Source organism: Leucopleurus acutus, assembly GCF_964270905.1.
Source record: "Leucopleurus acutus genome assembly, chromosome: 1".
Taxonomy (NCBI): Eukaryota; Metazoa; Chordata; class Mammalia; order Artiodactyla; family Delphinidae; genus Leucopleurus; species Leucopleurus acutus.
The window spans coordinates 76,094,220-76,120,471 of record NC_139142.1 but is presented as its reverse complement, the minus strand read 5'-3'; the positions used below and the strand labels follow the sequence as shown (position 1 = coordinate 76,120,471).

General features: G+C 37.5%; 1 protein-coding gene across 2 annotated transcripts in view; it reads right to left on the bottom strand.

Moving 5' to 3' along the window:
* SLC12A6 (solute carrier family 12 member 6) overlaps positions 1-26,252 on the bottom strand; it is an 86,903-nt gene that overhangs the window by 59,004 nt on the left and 1,647 nt on the right. The window contains exon 1 of one of the 2 annotated variants that reach the window (XM_082852929.1): positions 8,812-8,971. The exons of the other annotated variant lie outside the window; for it this stretch is intronic. Coding sequence (XP_082709055.1) covers positions 8,812-8,935 — 124 coding nt within the window. The 5' untranslated portion in view covers positions 8,936-8,971. Of the gene's footprint in view, positions 1-8,811; positions 8,972-26,252 lie in introns of those variants that run through there. 2 annotated transcript variants of the gene reach the window in all.

The following is a 26,252-nucleotide window of genomic DNA, read 5'->3' as shown; positions in this document are numbered from 1 at the left end:
ACTTCAGAGGGGCTTAGGTTTCATTGTTGGAGGACCACCGGTAGGAGCAGTCTCAAGAGAACAGAAAGGCAAAGCAGCCTCTACCCCTGTAGATGGGCAGGGCAGCAGGCCAGCTGCCAGCCCTGTGGAGGCCCAGGAGGAAGGCTCCCGGCTCTCAGGTCTCCTTACATCTCCCATCCTCAGGGATAGGGAGATAGCAGACCCTGCCTCTTTCCCTTTTTCCCCACTAGGGGAGTCCATGGATCTCTACCAAGCCAAGCTCTTTTCTGGATCTGCCATTCTTATCCTCACTCTGAGGGTCTTCCAGCCCTTGAGGAACAAGCCCTGGGTCAGCTCTCCCTGATAGAGCTCCCACAGAGCTCAGGCCTCACTTGTTCATCAGGTCCAGGGGTCATCTGGCTCAAGAGTGGCAGATACAGGCTGGAATTAGTAACAGAAGGATAGGGAGATTTCACCTTCCCAGAACCCTCTCTGAAAAGTAAGTCCTGGTTACAGACTAATCCTAAAAACATTCAAATCTTGGCAAAGAAGTCAACATTTTAAAAAGCCTCTGTGAGGTCCAGAGGGTTGTATCATGTTCAGCTACTGTCCTAAATGTTAAACTCTGAGAAATAAGGAAGACCTTAAGGTTAGTTGGATTTAAAGGATATTGACTAGATGGATGAATCTCAATTATGTTTTATAAAAGCAATCAGACAAAAGAAAGTGCATACTGTATGATTCCATTCATATAAAATTATGGAAAATGAAAACTAATGTACTATAGTGACAGAAAGCAGATCAGTAGTTGCCTGGGGGCCAGGGAATTAGGTGAGTGGGTTATAAAAGGGTAAGAGGAAACTTCTGGAGGTGATGAAAATGTTATCTTGACTATGATAATTGTTACAGGAGCGTTATGTTAAACCTCATCAAACTGTACACTTTAAATATGTGCAGTTTATTTTATGTCAATTATACCTCAATAAAACTTTAAAAGAAGTGTTTTTTTTGTTTGTTTGTTTTTTGGGCTTTTTTTGGCCATGCCCTGTGGCTTGCAGAATCTTAGTTCCCCAACCAGGGATCGAATCCGTGTTCCCTGCAGTGGAAGCGCAGAGTCCCAACCACTGGGCCACCAGGGAATTCCCAAAAGAAGTACTGACTGGGAAAAACATTTGTAATTTACATCACTAAGGGCTGATATCCCTAAATATAAAGAAAATCTAAAAATAAAGAAAAACACTAACAGGTAAGAGAAATGAACAGAAAGTTACTGAGCTTTTGAGAGTTTGAAATTTTCCATAATAAAAAATACATATAATTTTCAAAAAAATATTAAAACACTGTCCCTCACCCTCATACAATACACAATACAATTGAAGAGATACAAATATACTTACAAAGCTATCACACGTTTGGAGCACACTGCAACGTATATTTGAGTGGTGATGAATACTGAATGATGAAATGATCAAAGCTGGGGTAGAGGATCAGGCAAGTCATCCTGGAGGAAATGAGTATGAGCCTAGCCTTGAGGTAATGTGGGTTTGTGTAATTTTTTAATGGCAGAGAGGGAGCAGAAAGCAGAAGAGAGTTCATATGAAGAAAAATATATGGACAAAGGCAATGTGGTGGTGGAAAATGAAGATAGTTTCTGAAAAGGACTCGGTTCACCATTTCTAATACAACCATGGAAATCTCTTGTCACAAAAAGGTTATATGATGCAGTGTAAAGAACACACAGGAAAGGAAATGAGATCCAGTTCAGTGTATGAGGGTTTGGAATGGATCAAAATCATTTATGTACCACATTCAATCTTTGCCATGTCTATGCTCTACCTATATTAGTATTTTTCTTTAAACAGACTTGTGTTTTTACCTAGATTCATTCTAAATAAGATCCACGAAATGAAATACTACAATTTTTTCTAATACACTAAAATAAACACATCTTTCATGCCTTTAGCAGCATATTTATTCTTAAAGTTATATTAGAATTTAATTCTTTCACTTACTCCATATGCTCATTTTTCTCCCCACCAATAACCCTTAGGTACATCTCCCTTGAAAGTCAAGGAGTGGAGGGCTACTAAAAGACTGTCAGATTGAGCCAGGTTCCTTACCTGTTCATATCTCTCAATTTTTAGCATCGTTTGACAGAATATCCTACATTTGGAAATATTCTACACCAAATAAAAAAGCAATCCAACACATGAAACTTAGAAGCAACAAGTAACTTTCAATTAATTTTGAAAAATCCACGAAGACAAAAGAAATAGAACCTAAGAAGCATTAATAACTACTGAGAAAATAGAGCAGCCTTCTTCAGAAAACATAACATGTTTAAACGCGTGTTTAAAGTAGAGAGACAGTGTGGTGTGATGACAAGAAAAACTGTTTTAAGGTCACAGAGACCTTACTTTGAATTCCACATTTACCACTTAAACAAACTACTTAAATTTCTTGGCACTTCGCTTTCTTCATCTCTAAAATGATGATAATAGTTACCTGTCCTGGTTGTTGTGAGGATTAAATAAGCCAATATTTGTAAAGCATCTGTAGGTGGTCAACAATTATTACTATAGTACTGATGACATTTTTACTTGTTTCCTCTTTCAACCTGGCAAAATCAAGAGATGCTACAGTCTTTAAACTTACCAGCTTATAATCAATTTTGTAACCTATGCTGTATGTCCAAATTCAGTTGGAAATTTGAAAACCTTTTGAATACTTTACAATATGCTAAAATTACACTCAAGAAGTTTTTATAATCCTAAACTAAATGTTGCTTTGAGTATAGAATATAAAAATATTAAGCAATATGTATGTGTATATATTTTGGAGAAATTTTATCTTTATCAATTTAAACCAGTTCTACTCTGGTATATTTCCTTTTTTTTTTTTTTTTTTTGGCCACACCACACTGCATGTGGGATCTTAGTTCCCTGACCAGGGATGGAAACCGCGCCCCTTGCATTGGAAGTATGAAGTCTTAACCAGCGGACTGCCAGGGAAGTCCCTGGTATATTTCCTGTGAGGCAAAGCATGGAGTCTTTTTTTTTTTAATAAATAAATAAATTTATTTAAAAAAAAGAATACAAACATACTTTTATTTTCTCCCATTCTTTAAAAAAAACAAAACAAAAACCTCTTGTCTTCCACTGGACAAATTGGGAACAATCTGAATATTGAAAATAATCATTATCCTAACTAATTGTAATACAAAACATAAATAAAAACCTTAAACCCATAATGATACTCAAAAACAAGGAAGAATTAAAACAAAACAAAAACCCTCCTTGGTCACTACTCCATAACTATTTATTCTGAAAATACAGGAAAATAATTAAGGTTTATCCAGCCTGACTAAGATGAACTTCAGCTCAAAAGCATGTAGTGTTAATCACTGGGCCGCCAGGGAAATCCCTGGTATATTTTCTATGCTGCACAAGTAGCTGAGTACACAGAGGGTCAGTATGTTAAGCAAGAAAAATCTGGGGAGTGAGAGATTCTAAAAAAATCGGTGATAAATTGTGAATCACTATATTGTACACCTGCAACTTATGTAATATTGTACATCAACTATACTTCAACCAAAAAACCCTAAAAAAACAAAAAATTGGTGACAACAGTATTGAAATGGGGAACGAAAGTGTTGTCACTATCATTGTCTGTGCATAACATGAATATGACAAAGAAGGGTTAACGATCTAAACAAAGTTTTACGATATACAGAATTGAAGGCAATCAGTCTCAAATTTGTATTGTATTAAGGTCTTAGATAGAGTTTAAAAAAAAAACATGGTGAGAAGAATTGGGAAGATATTTGGGGAGGTGTTAGTCTTTCTGACAATGATGGAATATTGGGGGGGCGGGGCAGGGGGCAGAAAAACATGCCTCATGAAGCCGAGTTTAAGGATAAACTTTTGACCCTGAGATTTTAAAATATGCAGATCTGAATTTCTGTTAGTTGTGTTGATAAAAAAAAAAAAACCCATGTGAATAGTTAAAAAGCTTTTAAATCTTTACTACAGAAAAGATTTTTTTATCAATACAAAGAAGCTCTTCAGTTGTCTATTTCAACTTATTTTAATATTAGTAAATAAAAAGGTAGACATATCACCTTCCTTAGGACATAAACTTTCACGGGTAACAAGCAGAACTAATGTTTAGGTAACAGTTTAACATCTTGAAGGTTCTTAATAAAATTTAAACTCCATTTAACATGAAATCTCTCTCCATAATATGCACTCATGCCATTTGGATTACTAAGAGTTAATGTTTGGAGATGCTGTTCAATACCAATATAAAGTTCCCTTCTTTTCTGTTACAGGTTCGTCTCTGAAAATTTCCTTATAAATCTTTCAATCTGCTATCTGTATCACGTGAAGGCAAGTCCAGCAGTTAAAATCTGCCCAATCCATAGACACTATAAGATCTGATGAGGGAATTCCCTGGTGGTCTAGTGGTTAGGACTCGGCACTTTCACTGCGGAGGCCCAGGTTCAACCCCTGGTCGGGGGACTAAAATCCCAGAAGCCGCACAGTGCGGTGTTAAAAAAAAAAAAAAAAATCTGATGAGTGAGGGAGATCTGGAACAATTATTACACAGAAATATTTAAGCTCAATAAATATTTAAATAAATGAATGAATGTAACATTTATACCTGATTAAGTAAACGCAATAAACAGTAAAACTCTTGCATTATTCCTGTAAAAAAAAAATCACAGGGCTTCCCTGGTGGCGCAGTGGTTGAGAGTCCGCCTGCCGATGCAGGGGACACAGGTTCGTGCCCCGGTCCGGGAAGATCCCACATGCCGCGGAGCGGCTGGGCACGTGAGCCATGGCCGCTGAGCCTGCGCGTCCGGAGCCTGGGCTCCGCAATGGGAGAGGCCACAACAGCGAGAGGCCCGCGTACCGCAAAAAAAAAAAAAAAATCACAGATTGCATAATGTTTACATCAAACCCTATGACCCATGCACATTAAGAGATAAAGCAACTTTCTCTTATTTTTCAAAAGCCAGGACTTGGCATCATGGTGAGATGGGAAGCACATAAAATTTAGTAATTTTGAACACAGGCTCTGCTACTACTCACCACGTAGCTTTAGGCAAGTTTCTGTCAACAGCCTCAGTTTCGTTATCTCTTAAAACGTAATAAAAGGGACTTCCCTGGTGGCGCAGTGGTTAAGACTCCCCAGCTCCCAATGCAGAGGGCCCGGGTTCGATCCCTGGTCAGGGAACTAGATTCCACATGCATGCTGCAACTAAGAGCCAGCGAGCCACAACTAAGAAGCCTTCATGCCGCCACTTGCAGCCGGCACAACCAAATAAATAAAATAAATATTAAAAAAAATAAAACCACCACAACAGGGATTTAAAAAAAAAAAGGCAATAACACCCACTATCCCACAGAATGGGGAGAGGATAAAATTGATTAACACTTCACTAAGTAGTATCATCCCTTAGCTCTTTTTACCACATGACCAATGTGCTAACTACTTTAAACTTCTGTTTCCCTCTTGCTCTACACCTTCCTCTTATTCCTTCTAATTGTTCCTACTGCTTGCAATCTCCTTGTCTAGACCTGCCTTCAAGAATCAGTTGTGTCCTGTCCTCTGAGATACCTGTCCAGGGTCCCCTCTGGGCAATATTATAATCCTCTCCAGAATTTGTGATCCAAAGCGGTTTCTTTTTGTTTTTATTAAACCATTAATCACAATATAATAAGTAAATGGTAACATGTTAAGTGCTTTATGTTCATTTTCCCATTAATTCACAACCACCCTGTGAAGTAAGTAGTACTGTTATTCCCTTTATCAATGAGTAAAGTAAGGCTTAGAAAAGTTAAATAACTTGCCCAAAGTCACTCAAGTAATAATTAATACATATTAGCACTGCTCCTAATTAGTAATAATTAGTAGGACTGGGATTCAAAGTCAGGTGCATGGCTCCAAAGCCATTCTGCTGCCTTTGGTGGGGAACTTATACTTCCTTTGCCTTTGTAGCCTTAGGAAAAAAGTACACCTGGCATGAACATGTGTTTAGTGAGTAAAAAAAGGAAAAGAACAAGTCTGTACACTGAATTGCCTATTGTGTGTAATTCACCTGGACGTGGAGGTACAAAATTATCCAACAAGATCTCTACCCTCAAGCAACCTACAGTCAGTCTATCTGGGAGAGAGACTAGTGAACAGGTGATTGCAATACAGTGTGGTACGTGCTATTTCTATGGACAGGCTTCAGAGAAAACATAGGAGAGGGCACCTAAACTGGACGGGAGGAGGAATATAGTCAAGAAAGATGTTAGGTTAAGTCTGAGTTTCTGCTTTTCCCTTCAAAACCAAAATTAACTAGGATTTTACTAGACTGGCATTCTAGTAGCTGGCATGGCAGGGATGAATGTACTTTTTGTTAAAACTGAAGTATAGTTGACTTACAATATTATATTAGTTTCAGGTGTACAACATAGTGATTTGATATTTTTATACATTACAAAAGGATCACCACAACGTACATCTTTTTAAAATTAGTTTAGATTATGTCTACATTTATATTTCTATTTTATCTCAAATTACCTGTCTAGTTCAAATAAATATCATCTTCTAAAAAAACACAAAGGATGATCTGCTTTCTAAATATGTTCAATTTATATGACAGTACATCATATTTTTCTCTCCTCACAAAGGAGAAACAATAAAAAAAAGGGACTGGTTCCATAAGTGGCTAGTATGAGAAGTGCTTGCAACAAAACCACAATCCATTTAGGATTTTCACTCAGAAGAACAAGTGGCTACAACTTATCACATCTCAAGTAACTGCTCCAAAACCACTATCTATCCTCAAGAACATTTTACTAAGCAAAAACCAAACCAAACAAAACAAAAACAAAAAAAACACAAACAAAAAAAACTGAGGTTTTCCCCATATACGTTTCCTTCCTTTTTTCCCCGTCTAATTTAACCCTACAATAATGGTATACAATTTAGATAATGGATTTCCATCAGTTGTTCACTTACCAAACAATAGTTCATTCAAGTGGATACTTTCTGGGCTGTCATGGAAAACGCCAAAATAAAATGCCTTATTAAATTCGAGTTAGATTATATCTGTCACTTCTTCCTTGTCCAAAACAATTACTATGAAAGAAAATAAATTAAGCCTAGCACTGTCACTTATTACAATGTTGGTTGCTATAACATTTTTTTTACCAGTTTTCTAGGTGGTTACTAATAGATTAAATGATTTCAACACTGTTCTAATCTGAAGAAAGCAGATTTCCCCAAACATTATGGGACCAGTAAGGATGAAATAATAAAATAAAGTAGAGGTGATAAGGAATGCACTTGTTTGCGTTTTGTGGGATTAGTGAGACAACAGCAAAAACAAAAGCTTAATGGGATTAAAATCTAAGGACAGCAAACACAAACAATCAAGAAAGTGCAGCTTCGAACACACAATCACAAAAGAGAACCTAACTTCTTTAACCTAGAGTTTGCAGAGAATCGGGTTCAAGTACAAAGTAGGTTAACCTTCTTTTCTTTTTTTTTAATTGAAGTATAGTTGATTTACAATGTGTTATTTTCATCTGTACAGCACGATTCAGTTTATATATATATATATATATATATATATATATATATATATACACACACACTTTTATATGTATTCTTTTTCAGATTCTTTTCCCTTATAGGTTATTACAAAATATTGAGTATAATTCTCTGTGCTACACCTTAGGTCCTTGTTGAGGTTAACCTTACTTTCAACTTATCACCCTATTTATTTAGCAAAATGAAAAATAACCTGGTGGGAAAAAAAAATAACCTGGTGGACAAAGAGTTTCCACAAAACCTTTCTTATCTTCCCCTAGTAAATTCTCTCACTAAAAGGAAAAGATAAACAAACGGAACTTTTCTTGATAAGCTTTATCTTTAAGTTAGAGATTTTTAAAAATTCATGAATGCTTGCTAGGACAAGAGAGGGTCAACAGCAGTTTACAGCAAAGAACTGTGATGTTACTTGCTACAGGGGACAGTTACAATCATGAAATCCAAAGGAATTGTAAGAGATTTTTATTCCCTTAACCTTTATTCACGCACTAGAAGAGTTTTCGACAATTTATGAAACTTACAGACTTAAAATATAAAGGGCTTCAAACTATGGCTGTATTTAATACCATAATGTTAACTCAGATTTTAATGGCATGTTAAAAATTCAAAACCACAATTCTCCCCAGTAAATGTAACCATTACCATTTAGAGAAAATAATAGGGATAATCACATTTGTCAAATTTATTTAACCTGAAGCTATGTTAGTCACCATAATGACCTACCGTACTTTTGTTCTTTCATTAAAGAATTCTCAGACCATTCACTATTGAGTTACTGTTTAACTGGTAAACTGAGGCAAAATACTGAATAACTTGCAAAGTCACAAGTGCAAAGTCCACTGTACAAAACTACTGAACCAGCCTCCCTGTTTATGTACTCTTCCAGATATAATTTAAACTGAGCAAAAGATGAATTCTAAATTCCGCATAAATTGCCTCTAACTGTGCCTTTCTTTTTGCTTGAAAACGCTTTTCATACATTGCCACCGATTCAGTTTCACCTGTAGGTAATGAACACAGAACTCATTGTGGGGAAAAACAAACCAGAATGTGAAAAAAGTAAGATAAGTTATCAGATATACAAGGGAGTGAAACAGTTGATTGAAAAGTACTTTAACCACAATACCTTTTCTCCATTCTTAAAAGAGGCATTTTGAATATTTTAGTTACTATTTCTTTCACGAAAACCCCCAGTTTCCCAATGCTCCCACATTGAGTACTCACCTGATTCATCTGAAGGCTGAATCCGGGCTTTTATTTCTGCTAAGCTGGGCTCCCCCTCTTGGGAGACCGATGCTGCTGCCCCCTCCTCTGTATCCTCTACCTTAGTCACGGTGAAGTGCGGCATTGCTGTAGTTAGGAACCCGTGCTCTCCCTATATTTAAGCTTCCTTCCAGTCTACCTTCCCTGCCTACCTCTTCCTTGCTGTGCCCTTTCCGACTCTGATCACTGCCCACAGGAGACCTAGCCTGGGAATCGGGAAGTACTTTCAGCTCACGTGACCTACAGCCCCAAGGGAGTGGAACCTAGAAGACACGCCTTCCACAGTGTTTACCATTCACTTAAAAGGATTAAGCACTCCACCTCTTGCTTATTGTTATTAAACTCTAAGAATCCCAAGAACTGTTTAGGCTGCTTTCCCAGAGCTGCCAATGGCTGGAGAGTGGGCAGAATGCATGGAACTCCGCCCACTGTGTGCTCACCCTCCTGTTTCCTTAAGTTATTTGCACGTCGGGATCTCAACCTCTGCTCTCATATCTCACAGGAGAAAGATTAGGGAACAGTTCATTTTGTAAACTTTTCGTTTTAAAGAAAGACTTACACTTACATTAATTTAGAAAATCAAACTATTTGTAAGCTTCTGTTGCTTTATTTCAAAGCATACTGAAACTACTCATACAAATCAATAAAAGTTTTTTCTTATCTTTCAGATAAGAACATTCACTTGGCAAGTATTTAATGAATATCTATATATTTTATACAAGATATAGTTCTAGATGCTATAGTGTATACAAGGACATCCAAGAAGAGACATTAACTTTCCTGAAAGTCCAAGTTGTTTAAAAGAGCAAAATATTTTTAAAGGGAAGAGTTCAGAATTTTTTGTACTGTACAGAGTTTAAACATTGTGTTTTAAAGAAAAAAAAACAAGAAAATCCCTGATTAAGAGGTGTACAGTTCCTTCAGCACACACTTAAAATAACATACTTAACTTTATCAGATAACTGTGTTCTCAGTTGATGACTTTAACTACAGAGTATAAGGCCCTATCTCTGCACCTAGACAAGGGAGTTCAGTAACTTGAGCTCTGTGCTATTTTCCATTAATGATGTAATATGAGGGCTTTGTTGTTAGTAACACCTGACAAACAAGACTGCACTAAATTTAAAGAAGAATGATGGTTTATAATCCCCATTTATTCCAGTATATACCACTTCTAAAAGAGAATGAAGCCAATAGTTGTTAAAGACCTACTCTGTGCTCTGCATTGCACTAGAAACTTTCTGTTATGATCTCATTTAATCATCACAGCAACAGAAACATTAGGCTAGGAACTTGCGCAAAGTCACAGAGTTTGTAAATGGTGAAGCCCCACTTAAAAACCTCTAATACTCTTGTTGGTAGGCAGCATAGAAGTTTCATAGAAAGAAAACTCATATACACTTACCTCATTTTATTTCATGGGCTCCTGTTTAACACTGGTTTGTAATCTTGGCAGCACCATTGGTATCACCTGGGGAGATTTTAGAACAACTAATGCCTGGTCCCATCCCAGCTATTCTGATATAATTCCTCTGGAGTAGAACCTGGGCAAAAGGACCTGTAAAAGTTCCCTCAGGTGGTTCTAACAGGCAGCCAAGGTTGAGAACTATCAATACTACAAGAGAAACGTTTGTCACTTGAGAAGGCTTTGAAACTGCTTTTTATCTCTGATAGAAACTAAATCAGGTGTGGTAGTGCCCTTGGTGATTTTTCCATATTTACAACTCAGGTAGCTACTCTGCTGATTTACTCAAAGGAACTACCAAATTGTCAGAGTTCAACATTATATTCTAGGTTCCAAATTTATTAATACCTTAGTGCCATTGGATATTTCCAATGGGATCTTACTTTTCATATTTAATTTATTAAGAGAGTTGAACTGTGGCTAATCTTTTATAGTCAGTGGACAGAAACAATGACTCATGTTTATAAATCTATGTACAGCTTGTACACATAAGCCTATGTACGAATGTTATCCTGTCACCTCTCCCCTCTAAAAAAAAACCCCAAACTAAACAAGTAGGAATGTAACAAATTCCTGTTAAAACGATGAGTAATTTATTTACCAACTTGAGAGAGAGCTAACTTACCAATAGTTCTCTCCTAGACTGGACGGTAGATAACAGTGCAGGGGCATAAAATATTCAAGCAAGGTTAAAGTAATATAGAAAATGTTGCGGGCGGGGAAAGTGGCAAAGAAGAGACGTGTAAGTGCTATATAGGAACGGTGGTTAGACAGAGAAGGTGGGATGTAAGAAACAGCTATTTAAAGTACAACAAACTACCACAAAGAGTATACCATTCCACAGCCACCATGATGGCTAAAACTGGTAAGACTGACAATTTTGGTGAGAATGTGGAATGAAAGGAACTTTCATACATTGTTACTGGAGTGTAAATTGGTTCACCCACTTTGGAAAGGGGTCTGGTACTTTCCCCTATAATCCAACAATTGCACTCCTCGGTATTTACCCCCCTGAATGAAAATAGTATAAGAATGTTCACAGCAGTTTATTAACAATAGGCCAAAACTGGAAACCCAAGTGTATATCCACAGGAGAATGGATAAACTCTGATATATTCATACAAAGGATTACTATTCAGCTATAAAAAGGAATGAACCAGTGTGATACCTACAACAATATAGGTGAATCTCAGAAACATTATGCTAGGTGAAAGAAGAGTACATAAACAAAAGTTTTTGTTTATGTTTTTTTTGTTAAGAGTACTTAAACAAAAGAGTACATAATATATGGAGCCACTAATAGGAAGTTTTAGAGCTGGCAAAAGTAATGTGGTGCAAAACCAACAGGACAATGGTTGCCTTTGGGGGAATGGAAGTGGAGACGGGGCATGAGAGAACTTCGCAGAGTGATGGTAATATTCCACATCTTGATAGAGTTTAAAGTTCCACAGGTATATGCATTTGTCAAAATTCAGTCAATCTTCACTTAAAATTTGTGTATTTGGGCTTCCCTGGTGGCGCAGTGGTTGAGAGTCCGCCTGCCGATGCAGGGGACATGGGTTCGTGCCCCGGCCCGGGAAGATCCCACATGCCACGGAGCGGCTGGGCCCGTGAGCCATGGCCGCTGGGTCTGCGCGTCCAGAGCCTGTGCTCTGCAACGGAAGAGGCTGCAACAGTGAGAGCCCCGCATACCGCAAAAAAAAAAAAAAAAAAAAAAATTTGTGTATTTCATGGTATGAAAAGTTTAACTGCAAACAGATACTGAATTCTAACTAACAATCTGATTTTGAAGTATTTGGGAAAAATGAACTGATATCTGCAATTTGAACCTTGAAATGTATATACTAAGATAAATGGATAGACATATGACAGGAAAAGTATTATAAAATACTAATGATAGATTCTGGGTGGTGAGTATACAAGTGTTCACTCTAAGTCTTGCAATTTTCTGTATTTTTGAAATTTTTCACAATAAAATGTTGAAAAAATACAATAAACTGACACCATTATGAAAATGAATAGGCAAGTCAAAGACTGGGAGAAAATATTCATAAAACATATGCTTGGGCTTCCCTGGTGGAGCAGTGGTTGAGAGTCCGCCTGCCGATGCAGGGGATGCGGATTCGTGCCCTGGTCCAGGAAGATCCCACATGCCGCGAAGCGGCTGGGCCCGTGAGCCATGTCCGCTGAGCCTGTGCGTCCAGAGCCTGTGCTCCACAACGGGAGAGGCCACAACAGTGAGAGGCCCGCGTACCGCAAAAAAAAACAAAAAACAAAAAAACATATGCTTGACAAAGGACTTGTATTTTGAGTATACAAAAATCCCCTACAACTTAATAATAAAAAGACAACAGAAAATGAGCAAGGGCTTCCCTGGTGGAACAGAGGTTAAGAATCTGCCTGCCAATGTAGGGGACACAGGTTCGAGCCCTGGTCCGGGAAGATCCCACATGCCGTGGAGCAACTAAGCCCGTGCACCACAACTAATGAGCCTGAGATCTAGAGCCCATGGGCCACAACTACTGAGCCTGGGGGCCACAACTACTGAGCTCTCATGCCACAACTACTGAAGCCCGTGCACCTAGAGCCCATGCTCCACAACGAGAAGCCACCACAGTGAGAAGACTGCACACCACAACAAAGAGTAGCCCCTGCTCGCCACAACTACAGAAAGCCTGTGCGCAGCAACGAAGACCCAATGCAGCCAAAAATAAATAAATAAAATAAATTTTTAAAAAAGAAAAGGAACAAAAGATTCAAACAGACAATTCACAAAGGAAGCTATACACATGGCTAATAGCACTTGAAAAACTGCTCAGTGGCCATCAAGGAAATGCAAATTAAAATCACAACTAAAACTGTTGGCAAGGGGCTTCCCTGGTGGTGCAGTGGTTAAGAATCCGCCTGCCAATGCAGGGGACATGGGTTCGAGCTCTGGTCCGGGAAGATCCCACATGCAGTGAAGCAAATAAGTCCATACACCATAACTACTGAGCCTGCGCTCTAGAGTTGGCAAGCCACAGCTACTGACTCCACGTGCTACAACTACTGAAGCCCACATGCCTAGAGCCCGTGCTCCGCAACAAGAGAAGCCACTGCAATGAGAAGCCCACGCAACACAAAGAAGTGCGGCCCCCACTTGCCACCACTAGAGAAAGCCTGCGCACAGCAACAAAGACCCAACACAGCCAAAAATAAATAAATAAAATAAATAAATCTATAAAAACAAACTGTTGGCAAGGATGTAGAGCAAATGTTGATGTGAATGTTGGTGTGATGACTTTGGAAGAATGTCTGGCAGTTTTGTGGGGGTTTTTTTGCAGTACGCAGGCCTCTCACTGTTGTGGCCTCTCCCGTTGCGGAGCACAGGCTCCGGATGCACAGGCTCAGCGGCCATGGCTCACGGGCCCACCGGCTCCGCGGCATATGGGATCTTCCTGGACCGGGGCATGAACCTGCGTCCCCTGCATCGGCAGGCGGACTCTCAACCACTGCGCCACCAGGGAAGCCCTGGCAGTTTTTTAATAAGTTTAAACATACACTTACCCTATGACCCAGCAATTCCTTGTTTTTTGTTTGTTTTTTGCGGTACGTGGGCCTCTCACTGTTGTGGCCTCTCCCGTTAGCGGAACTCAGCGGCCATGGCTCACGGGCCCAGCCGCTCCACAGCATGTGGGATCTTCCCGGACCGGAGCACGAACCCGCGTCCCCTGCATCGGCAGGCGGACTCTCAACCACTGCGCCACCAGGGAAGCACCAGCAATTCCTTTTCTAGGTATCTACCCAAGAGAAATAAAAGCTAAATCCACAAAAAAACTTTTGAACATGTATGTTTTTAGCAGCTTTATTCATAACAGCCCAAACAGGAAAGAGCCTAGGTATCTATCACAAGATAAACAACCTATAGTATATTCATACAATAGACTATTACCCAACAATAACCAGGAATGAACTACTGATGCATTCAACAACATGGCTGAATCTCAAAAACATTAGAAATTATACATCACACATTAATTATATGCACACTTTAGTGTTTAGGTGTGAAGCACATTGATGTCTGCAACTCATTTTGAAATGCTTCAAAAATGGATGGATCAATGGAAGGGATGAATATGTGATAAAACAAATATAGCATGGATTTCCCTGGTGGTGCAGTGGTTAAGACGTGGTGCTCCCAATGCAGGGGGCCTGGGTTCGATGATCCCTGGTCAGGGAACTAGATCCCACATTCATGCCTCAACTAAGGGAGCCCGCCGGCTGCAACTAAACTAAGACCCGGTGCAACCAAATAAATTAAATAAATAAATTAAAATGTGTTTTTTTTTTAAAAAAAAACAAATATTGCACAATGTTAATTGTAGCATATGGAGGATATGGATATGGGTGTTCATCATACAGTCTTTCAACTTCTGTATATGTTTGAAATTTTTCATTAAAAAAATGTCAGAAAAAAATATAATGAACTGAATGAAGTTTACTGAAATCTAAAAAACTTTGGATCTGAGTATAAAACAAGTCACTTATGGTCAAATTTCATTTCACATAAAATTCAGGCAGCTGCATAAATGCTTTTCCTGATTCTAGAGTGTTGAATATTGTTTGAAATGAGAGTCATCATACAGGCTTGAAATATTTATAGTTTCACATTAAAAAAAAAAAAAACCCAAGGAATTCCCTCGCGGTCCAGCGGTTGGGACTCCACGCTTCTACTGCCAGGGGCCCAGGTTCCCAGGTTCGATCCCTGGTCCGAGAACTGAGATCCTGCATGGCATATGGCCAAAGAAACAAACAAAAACAAAAACCAAAACAAAAAACCCCACCACCACAACAGCAATATCCATGGGAGAACAGACTTGTGCTTGCCAGTGGGGAGAGAGGGTGAGGGAGGGGTTGACTGGGAGTTTGGGATTAGCAGATGCAAACTACTATATACAGAATGGATAAACAAGGTCCTACTGTGTAGCACAGGGAACTATTAATATATTCAATATCCTGTCATAAACCATAATGGAAAAGAACATGGAAAAGAATATATATATAATATAACTGAATCACTTTGCTGTCCAGCAGAAATTAACACGACATTGTAAATCAGCTATACTTAAATAAAATAAATTTTTTAAAAAATCTATGGTATTTTGAAGCAGTAAGATATAAGGCCAGGCTACGGCAAAAAGGGCATTTCTTATGGTATTACTTCCACAGTGCTTTATACATTAGGCTAAATATTATACATATTATATTTATTTTATTAGTTTCAGTAAAACACTTGTGACTATATTATGTCTGTATTTTTAAAAAAGCATGCCCATTCTTTAAAAGAATGTGTCTACTTTGGGTAATATTTTGAAAGTAAAATTTACCATTCTACACTATTCTATTATGAATTTTTAATCATGGCTAACAATTCAATTTTTCATCATGGCTAACAATTCATGATAACCAGCATTTTATTTTATTCAGCCCATTTATCAAATTAGGTTCAGTGAAAAGACTGAAACAAGGGAAAGTCAGTGGGAAATTATTTTCGACATAAGGATTCTCTATCAGTTTTTATTATTTTGTTATATGCCATCACTAAAAACCATTCAATTTTAAAGCAAATCATATATGTATTTCCTCTTGGTTTGCAGAAACTGAGAACTGTATTGTACAAAAGTTATGCAAATTATCTAGAACCACACAATCTCATTGCAAATTATCTCTGGTAAAGGACTATTTTCCTCTAAATTTCCAGTTCATTGTGGGCTAAAAATTTTGAAAAAAACCCCAATAATAATAATAAAAATTACTAGAAAATAAAAAATATACAAACACAAATTCCAATTTTTATTATTAGATTCAATAGACATAAACCTGCTTTAACAAACTGCTATGCAAGTTTCTAAAAACTCTGAATTTCTGAACTCATCTCCTCACAGACATAATAAATAGCTCATGGTCCAGCACCGTCTGCATACAACACTCTGAATGGCTCTGTTAGAGAATTATCTAAACATTCTGCTAGAAGAGAATGAGCAGTTCACTACCTAAATTTAGAGATATAGTTGGAGTCTGAAAAGTATACAGATTCTCATTATGTATATACAAATTTCCTATTTACCGTACTCAGCAAAACCTTTTTCTCCTTCAGACACTGGGACAGTAAATATTAATTTAAAATATAAAAATGATCACAAACTAAATCTTGCCTTACTATGTAGACAATTATAAAAAGACTTAAATGAATCAATTACTTTGATGAGGACCAACTATCATGGATAGTAAGGACTTAAAACTTCTAAATCTCAAAATTACATAAAATTGTCTATGAATAGATTTTTATAAAATGGCATGAATGATGAATAATGTATTTTGGGGCTAACTACTGAAAGACAGTAAATACATAAAAGACATTACTTTCTGATGGATTTGTAATATTGTAGGGTAAGGATGACAAAGAGTTCTCCAAATCAAAACATCAGAAAAATCTATTCTTTACTGAGGCTGAAGGAATCATGCATTTATTCAATACATATTTAAGTGTTCACTATGTGCCAGGAAACAGGAATACAATGGAGAACAAGACACTGCTCCTGCCCTCAAGGAGTTCGCAGTCTTGTTATCCAATTAACTACACAATAAAAGGCAATATAAAACAATATACTGTAATACAGTATAAGCATAGAAAGAATCTTGAGAGCACAACATAGCACTACCTTGCCCAGTTACTTCTACAGGGACCTAAAGTTGAGTCTTCACTAGAGGAAAGAATGTAGTAGGATAGTTGATGGCTAGCTAATTTGCTAGCTACGCCTTCCATTTTGGTTACTGATCCAAATTCTAAAGAAGGCATTATCAAAAGCCTCTGAGTACTTAGAGCCCTCAGCTTCTACTGTTAACTTTTTCACAATATTGCAATTCCCTGTATAAGACTGCTCACCTCAATGTCATCATACCCTAGGTATGCTAGGACCCAAGAATCACCAACCAGAGGTAAGCACTGGCAGCTACTAACATGGACTACTCAGTAACTCAGAATCTCATTTCTGATGTATGACATTTCATTCTTTTACTATGAAATACGCTATATGGGCTTCTAGTCAAGGCTACCAATACTGTATAGAAAATAAAACTGATGTTAAGCACCATACTGTCAAAACTTAGGACATATTTCTAAAAATGTAAAGAAAGGAAAATGAAAACATAATTTGAAACAAAATTTCCTTGTTAATTTTCACCTCAGAGAACAAGTGTTTTTATAAGTTATTGCTTTCCTCCTCCCCTGAAACAAAACTCCATTTTAAAATAGATCTACCGAGACAGGGGTCAAAATATGAATATTCATTAACTTTAGATGGACTAATGTAACTAAATCAGTAACTGTTCATGTAATTCAGCACTATTATACTGCCCTAGTTATCTGAGATCATTTGTGTAAAAGACAGTAAAATACACATTGTTAGGCCAGATTTCTTGTTAGGAACACAGAACCTTAAGTTATTCTGGAAACATGTCATTTTACTACTTTTTTAAAAAAACCATTTCCTTTCATGCCCCCAATCCCAGGCAAAATAATTGCAAAAATGTACCCAGAAGATAAAGACTGCATTTCCTTATGCTTGCTCTATTATACATTTGAAGCTGAATAAATGTTTCAACAGAGCCAGCCACCATTAGCAGAGGAAGTGTAATGACAATAATACTGGTGTTAGAATCACAAACACTGGGTTCAAATCACTATTCTTCAATTTATTACTTGTATGACCCTGGGCAGGTTACTTAACCTTATCAGCTTCAGCTTTTTCCTGGAGAAGAAATCCACCTTAGCTCAGAAGAAAATGACTTTTTTTTTTAAATGAAAAAGTATCAGAACTGATGATTTTTCAGCAAAGGAAAGAATTAACCTCATCTAATAGGAAAGCCTGTTCTCTATTTCCTATTAATTCCTAAAATTTTATTTGGAAATTAGAACACTGCTAAATTAGAAAAAAAAATAAATCAGGGGGCTTCCCTGCTGGCGCAGTGGGTGGGAATCTGCCTGCCAATGCAGCGGACACGGGTTCGATCCCTGGCCTGGGAAGATTCCCACATGCCGCGGAGCAACTAAGCCCGTGTGCCACAACTACTGAGCCCGCGCGCCTAGAGCCGGTGCTCTGCAACAAGTGAAGCCACGACAATGAGAAGCCCGCACACCACTCGCTGCAACCAGAGAAAGCCGGCGCACAGAACAAAGACCCAACACAGCCAAAAATAAAAAACAAATAAATAAATAAATTTATTTAAAAAAATAAAAATCAAAAGCAGAATTTTTTACATGCACCTTGGGATGTAAATTAACTGTTGTGAAAATAAGTATTATTTCTGGATATAAAAAAACGAGCTTAAATATTAAAAGCAAATGCTCTCAAAATAAAGATAAATTTCAATTGGATTCAATTATCATAGCTCCTCGAAGTGAAAATGTACATGTGTATACAAGAGTTTTAAACTTCTTAGTGTTTTCTTTTTGTAAAATTAGCAATATGAAAAATGAATAACCTTACCCCAAAAGGAAAAACAGCCTTGTCTGGTAAAATGGAAGAAATTTAGGCGCCACTTTGCCAAAAATTAAAGCTATCTACCAAATGGTTCCAACTGTAAACAGATGAATGCTATCAACTGAATATCTTGCACGGATTTCTCAAGGCCATATGAAATGTAATAAGGCTTAGCAATGCAGTAACAAAAATACAAAGCAGAAGACTGAAACCCAGCTCTCAGTTAAAATAATACGAAATTTTAAAAAGAAAAAAACAAAAAACTAAAGTTAGGATTAAGACCTAAGTATACCTGCCATTTCCTAACAACTTAATACAGCTTTTGTTTTCTATTTCTGTCCTTTCCAAGTACAAAAACTTAAATTTTAAGGAAAAACAAAAAAAAGTTTTAGACCTTACATTTTTTCAGTTAAAACATCCAGTGGTAATTTCAAATTTTCAAGTTTTGCATAGCCTCTCAGATTGACTTATTAATTGTACAATATTGGTTTGATTCTGAAATCTTGTTAACTGTGAATTCCACCCATGATTTAACAGTAGCTTAAAATTCTTCAAAAGTAAAATGCACTTGAATATCAGAAATGTTAAAAATATGACAAATGTACACCTTAGAACTGAGCAAATATGGTAATAATATTTCCTATTAATCAACTATTAAACTTCTGCAGTTAAAGCAAGGTGCTCTGTGTGTGTGTGTGTGGTATTGTATGTTCTGCAGTCTTGTGCTCATATCTTTATACATAATTGCAGGGATTCTACAAAGTACACCAAAGCATTAATAACAGGGTTTTAATGGGGAATATCTTCTTGGTTTTCCATTTACTTATAAAATTTCATTAAAATAATACATTGTTTTACACAATCACAAAATAAAATGCTTTCATAATTCCTACAATACGGCTCTCCAAATTTTCATACCTACTGCTAAGAAACACATCACCAAGAACTTAAACACATAAAATCTGCACTATTCTGAGTCAACAAGCCCACCAAGTGCAGCTGTGCAGATTACATCAGGCCGAAAGGGCAAGGGCGTTGGGGGGACTGAAATCCAGTTTGCCCGTCTCCAGTGAAGCTTGCAAGGGGTCTGGCTAGTCCAGAAGTATTTATTACGCAGAGGAGGCAAAAGGAGCACCACGATTCAAAAGTTTACAGCAAATATCGTCCTTCTAGGTCAGTACAAATTGCCTTAAACGTCAGCATTAGAAACATTCCCCTTATTCTAAGAGCCTTAACATTAGAAAAGCATGACTTTTATAAGATTCTTAGGTACCCAGGAGTGTCCTCTTCCTTCTTTTCCATTCCAGTACAGGTAATATCAAAGCAAAGTTTATGAGAATCTAGAATCAAGAAACATGCCTCTGACAGGAAAAGAATGAGGCCCCGCACGGAAAGAATTAGTGAGGATACAGAAGAGACCACCCAAGATAAAAGACAGTAAGTTGAAGCAATCACTCTTCCAATCACTAATATTTAATCAAATATCTAGAGTATTCTAGGACAGAATCTATAAAAGAAAGTCCTTTCTATTAAAGTAGCTTTCTGGGGCTTCCCTGGTGGCGCAGTGGTTAAGAATCCACCTGCCAACGCAGGGAACACGGGTTCGAGCCCCGGTCCGGGAAGATCCCACATGCCGTGGAGCAACTAAGTCCGTGCGCCACAACTACTGAGCCTGCGCTCTAGAGCCCGCGAGCCACAACTACTGAGCCCACATGCCACAACTACTGAAGCCCACGCGCCTAGAGCCCATGCTCTGCAACAACAGAAGCCACCTCAATGAGAAGCCCGCGCACCGCAACAAAGAGTAGCCCCTGCTCGCTGCAATCAGCGAAAGCCGGCGTGCAGCAACAAAGACCCAATGCAGCCAAAAATTAATAAATAAATAAAATTTATTTAAATAAATAAATAACGTAACTTTCTGGATTGCAGTCCAACCTTTTAAAAGCTTGTATTACAGATATTTTCAAATATACACAAAGTCAGAGAAAACAGTAAAATTAATCCTCATTAATCCAATTCAACCAATTATAAATGTTTGCCAATCGTATCTATCTCTCCTCAACTGTTTTGTGGCGTGGGGGGAGGGAGGGTGGAGTACACTTCGTTTCACCTGTAAATATGTCAATATGTATCTCTACAGATAAGGGCTTTATATTACCACAATGTCATAAATATACCTAAGAAAATTCACAATAATTCCTTAGTATTTTTTAACACCAAGTACGTGGTCAAATTTCCCTGATTTTCTCAAAAGTGGCTTTTTACAGTTGTTTTGTTCATATCTGGATCCAAAGAAAGTCCACACATTGCATTTGGCTGACAGCTTTTTATCTGTAACAGCTCCCCCCCCACCCCTTTGTTCTCTCCTCCTCCACTCCATGCCATTTATTTGTTGAAAAGTCTAGTTATTCAATAAAATTTCCCACATTCTGGATTTAGCTGATTGCTACTTGTGGTGTAAAGTAGTATATTATAAAGTTTAATCATTGGCTTTGCAGTATGGAGGAGAGGGGGAAAAAACAGAGGTGGTCTGTAACCAAAACATTTCACACAAGTGCTACTTGTCTTTAAAAAAAAGTGGGGGGAGGAATCGAGCTTGGGAAAAAAAAATCTATCAGAGGATGCTATCAGGAAAGCTAAGAAGGTGCCAAATCCATGTGTTTTTACAAAACTATCCATTTTACTATGTTACACAATGTTAGTTACAGCTCTCTGTTAGTGTGTCAAAGTGAAATGGTAGTATTCAATAACCATATAATATGAAAGGTATATTTAAAAGAAAGGTAATAGTCACCTGCAATTGGCAATACAATGTAATTCATTTATTTTTGCTTGGGGCAAAAAACTAGAATTTTTTTCCAAAAGTATAAAAAGATTGCTTGGTACTTTGAAACATGCTCTTATGAAAAATAAAAAGATAGCTTTGCAACACTATTCTGATTCTTAGTCAAACGTTATTTAACCCTAGCATGAGAGATTGATGTGACCTATGAATAACACACAGAATTGGTAGACCAGCAGAGTGGGCTAAACGTCCATGTGTAATATAATGGCACCAAGTGCAGATAAATACTCTGTAAGACCTACTGGCATTTAAGGAAAAGCCTGCTGGGCCTTGTCCACTTGGTGAACTTCTGCTTACCCTTCGCAGCCCACCTCAGGTAGGAAAGTTCTTCCCATGCATGTAAGATTAATCCCTCTTCCCTTCTGAGCTATGGTCTCCAAATCTGGCTGAAGAGCTTTTAAATACTGTGGACAAAGAATGTTGCCTGCCATATCAGTGAACAAAGGACGTTGAGGCCATCGAGCCATCAGTCACTGCAGCCACCCCCAATGGTGCACCCTGAGGGGATTCAAGATGGAGAAAAACAGGATACTGGCCCTAGATAGCTAAGGCTCATCTCAAAGGAATAATTTCAATAAGCCCAGAGTCCTGAATCTTCTCATACACAGAACAGCACTAAATTCAATAACTTGAGATGTCTGGTTTTCTTTAATTAGCAGTAATCTTTTGATGTTTCCACGACTTGGGTTTTTTTGCAAAAACTCCTGTATATCCTGGCTCCTCCCTTACATCTTCACAACAGTCCCTCAGAGCTGTATGAGAGGTTGTCTTACTGAGGGTTTAAGTCCTCAGTAAGTCTGTCAAGTAAAATGTAATTCTCAACTTTTAGGTTGTGCATTTTTTTCAGTCGACAGCATTATGCTCTTCAGGTCCCTGTCCTCAAGAACCTACAGCCTAACCGAGGAAAATAATATGTAAACAAACAAATAAAAAACCAAAATTCAGTGAAATAGGTGCTCTAGTAGTAGTCTGTATAAGAGATACAGGGACTTAAAGAACTGATCTGATCTATCTGGGTGTCGGGTTGAATGAGAAAAGGTTTCAGAGGTGGCTCCATGAAGGAGGGGCTTATCTAAATAATTTTTGCATCTCTACCAGCTAACATCCCTCAGTAAAACTTGGTGACAGCCAGCCTCCAAGTTGGTACACTTAGAGGTCCTGACTCAACTGGCTTTTATTTTTACTCCACTTCAGAAACCCACTCCCAAGGCTGCACACTCGATCATGTTAACACTGGAACTGCCCCACCTCTGAATCCATTAACCCTAACATTCATCTATCTGATCACAGTCTTCAATCCCTCTACATCATTCACTATCACTTTTACCTCATCAAGTCCTCCAGTCTCTCGGTGTCTCCATTTTACCTCAGTTCATCATTTTCCTTAGCTATATTTTTCTACTGTATTATTCTAAAATTTGCTGTATTTTTCTTTTTTTTGTATTTTGACGTATACTTCTATTCCTGCATTTATCATACAGCATTATAATTTATATGAAAATTTGTTTGCTTTCTCTATTAGATCATAACTTTCCTTAGAACAGTAATTGGATTCTTTTTCTCAGTCCTACATCCTTAGCACCCAGAACAGAGCCTGGCCCATAATAATTCATCAGTAAATGTTGGTGCAAGTGTTCTTGTCATTTTCACCACTATTGCCATGAGCGCTCCAAAGGCAGAACCTATATTTTACCTGAGCATTTCCTATAGTTCCTACTGGAGGGCCTCACACACATCAGAGCCTCAGGGAGCATTTGTTGAATTGTAAAAGGTTGAAATGTTATTAGAAAATGTATAAGACATATAAAAATATGTTCTCTTCTCTATTTTGGTATTATTATTTTAACAATCATTTAAGTTAACCAAATGGTTATGAGGCAAATGTAAACAATGTTCATCATGGCAGAGGCAAAATGATGTAATGGAAAGCCCTGGACAGAAGTCAGGAGGCCTGCATTTCAGTCTTGGCTCTGCCACTCATGATCTACAAATAACTATCTCTGTAAGCCTTAGTTTCCTCATTTATTAAAATGGGCTTTGACCAGAATTCGATTCTTGATCATCTGAGGTTCCCTAACTAACATGCTATGGCTCATAAAATTTTTTTAATTACAAAAGTGATACACTCTTAATATAAAAGATTGTACATGCCCTACTGAATTGTTTAGATAAAGGAAAATTCCCAGTCTCCACCCTATTTTCATAACTGTCCAGAGGTATCCACTCTCAGCAGTTCCTTCTGTACCTTTAAGGCATTCTTCACGCATAAGCAAGTACAGTGCTAAGATCGCTGATTTTATTTACCAACTTGACAGTCCCATAAGTTCTAATGGAACCTTGACAAAATGAAAAAGAACTATAAACACTTTGATAGCAGAAAGATAATTACTACTCAAAAGGCCAACAGTAGAAAAAAATTAAAACACAGATAGAAATAAATATTTAAAATTTGGTGTGTCACCCCACCTTGGTTGTGCAATGTAATGTGAATAAAAGGTATATGACACGATAAGAAACTTAAGGTGGGAAGAAATGTAGGAGGCATGGGAATTGTGGGGAAAGGAGAGAGAATGATACCAATGTCACAACCACTGAAGGATGTAAAAAGGGTCCCCCCACCAAAAAAAAAAAAATCACAAAATTCTAAATGGTAAAATAGCAAACACAGTTCTGAAATACATTATGAACTTAAAGTTAGAGTCCACTGTAGAAGAGGAAGTAGTTGTTTTCCTATACTAAATCCAACCCAGAGACAAATGTAGATTAGCACGTCCTTGATTTTCTTGACAACAGCATCCTTTGAAGATCAACATCTAAGTCCAGTAAGGGTATCTGCATATTACAAGGCCAAAGGTGAAATAATTACATTTCTAACCAGTTCCCTCTGATGGTGTGGAAACTATATCACAGGATGATCATCATAAGAAATTTTTTAAAAGACAATAAGAGAAAAATAGGTCATTGGGAAAGTAGGAAACTCGATTCCCAAGAATACTCTAGAGAAAAGTGCGATCTAATGGCTGGATTGTTAATTTCCCTTTCTCTAGTACCAGAGACTATTTAAACATTAAGGAAGATGTTAGGTAGAGAACCAAGCTTTAACTTCTGTACCCAGCTAAACGAGATAGATTTTACCTACACACGTCCCCAGTTTTACCTTATGGTGTAAAGCAATACCACTCTAGACCTTAAAGAATGCTTATAGATAAGGACAGAAGCCTGGACAAGGATCCCGTTTCTGCAAGGCTAACTAACACATTACTGAAATAAGTCCACTTTTAAAAACAGAATAAAAATACAATTCCATAATATATAAGTCACAAACCCAACAACATTTAACTATAAATTACCTAATGACAATTACAGCATTAAAAAAATTAACACTTACAGTCTTATCTGGTATTTTTACAACCTAAATAGAGTATGATGTGTAAAAACTAAAACTACAATTTAGAATTAATTTGTAAGAAGAGAAAATGATGAATTATTTTTTATTCCATAATGTAATTTTAACACCATGGTACATAGTGTAAAGTCTGTCAAGAAGTTGAAAATTGTTAAAAGTCCAAGAATCGACCTGTAATGTCTTCATAAAAAAAAAGATTAGTCAAGGATAAGTGAATTCCAGGACTATAAACTTTACCAAATCTACCTTGTCTCCAGACATTAAAAAACAGAAATAAGGAACTAAAATCATTCTGGTTTCCTGCACGCTTTAGGTTAGGAGGAACAATATTTCCTGACACCGGAAAATGGCAATTCAGTGGCTGAAGCTACGGTTTTCAAATGTGGGTAGAATATCATTGTAAGAACCTTGAAGATTCTTAAGAGAAGTTTTCATTACCTGACAGATCTACGTTAGTTAGAACATAGCATAAAACTAAATATATAAAGCAGTACGGCACTTCTCAAACTTTTCTACTTCAGAATCCGAAAAATGTTATGATCTCTCTGTTTTATCTCATCACCTCTTTCTCACTAAACCCAATGAAAACCTCCAAGCCCGCAGACACAAATTGGTTTAGGAAGCTGCACATCTGCAGTGGTCAATATAAGTCAGAAGTAGCTTGTGTGCTACTTCCTGACTACAAAGTCTCAGCACTCAGTACATTCCATCTAAACTTCAAAGTGAAGAAATTATGTGGGAATCAGAAATCTCCATTTGACAGGGTAGCCCCCTCAGATCTACTCAGCCTCACCCTGAGTGAGCTGTGCTACTCGAACCACTGTCTCTGTAAAATATAATTTTTTAAAAAGAATTTTGTGATACAGTATCTGAAGTCTTTACAGGAAAGCCAGTAACTAAGATATGATCAATAACTACTCCTCATAACTGGCCTTAAAAGCAAACTGTAACAGTTGGAGCCCCAAAGACAACTCTCCACTAAATTTTACAATTTAGGATTCTCCATGCTGGAAAATTGTTAAATTCTTTGATATTCATCCTTAACCAAAATACCCATTTCAATTCTAAGAATACAAGAATGAGGAAGTCAAAACATACATCTACTTTCCTTCTTGTCATATACCTTCGCACACACCAAATTACTATTGCAGAGATCCACTATGC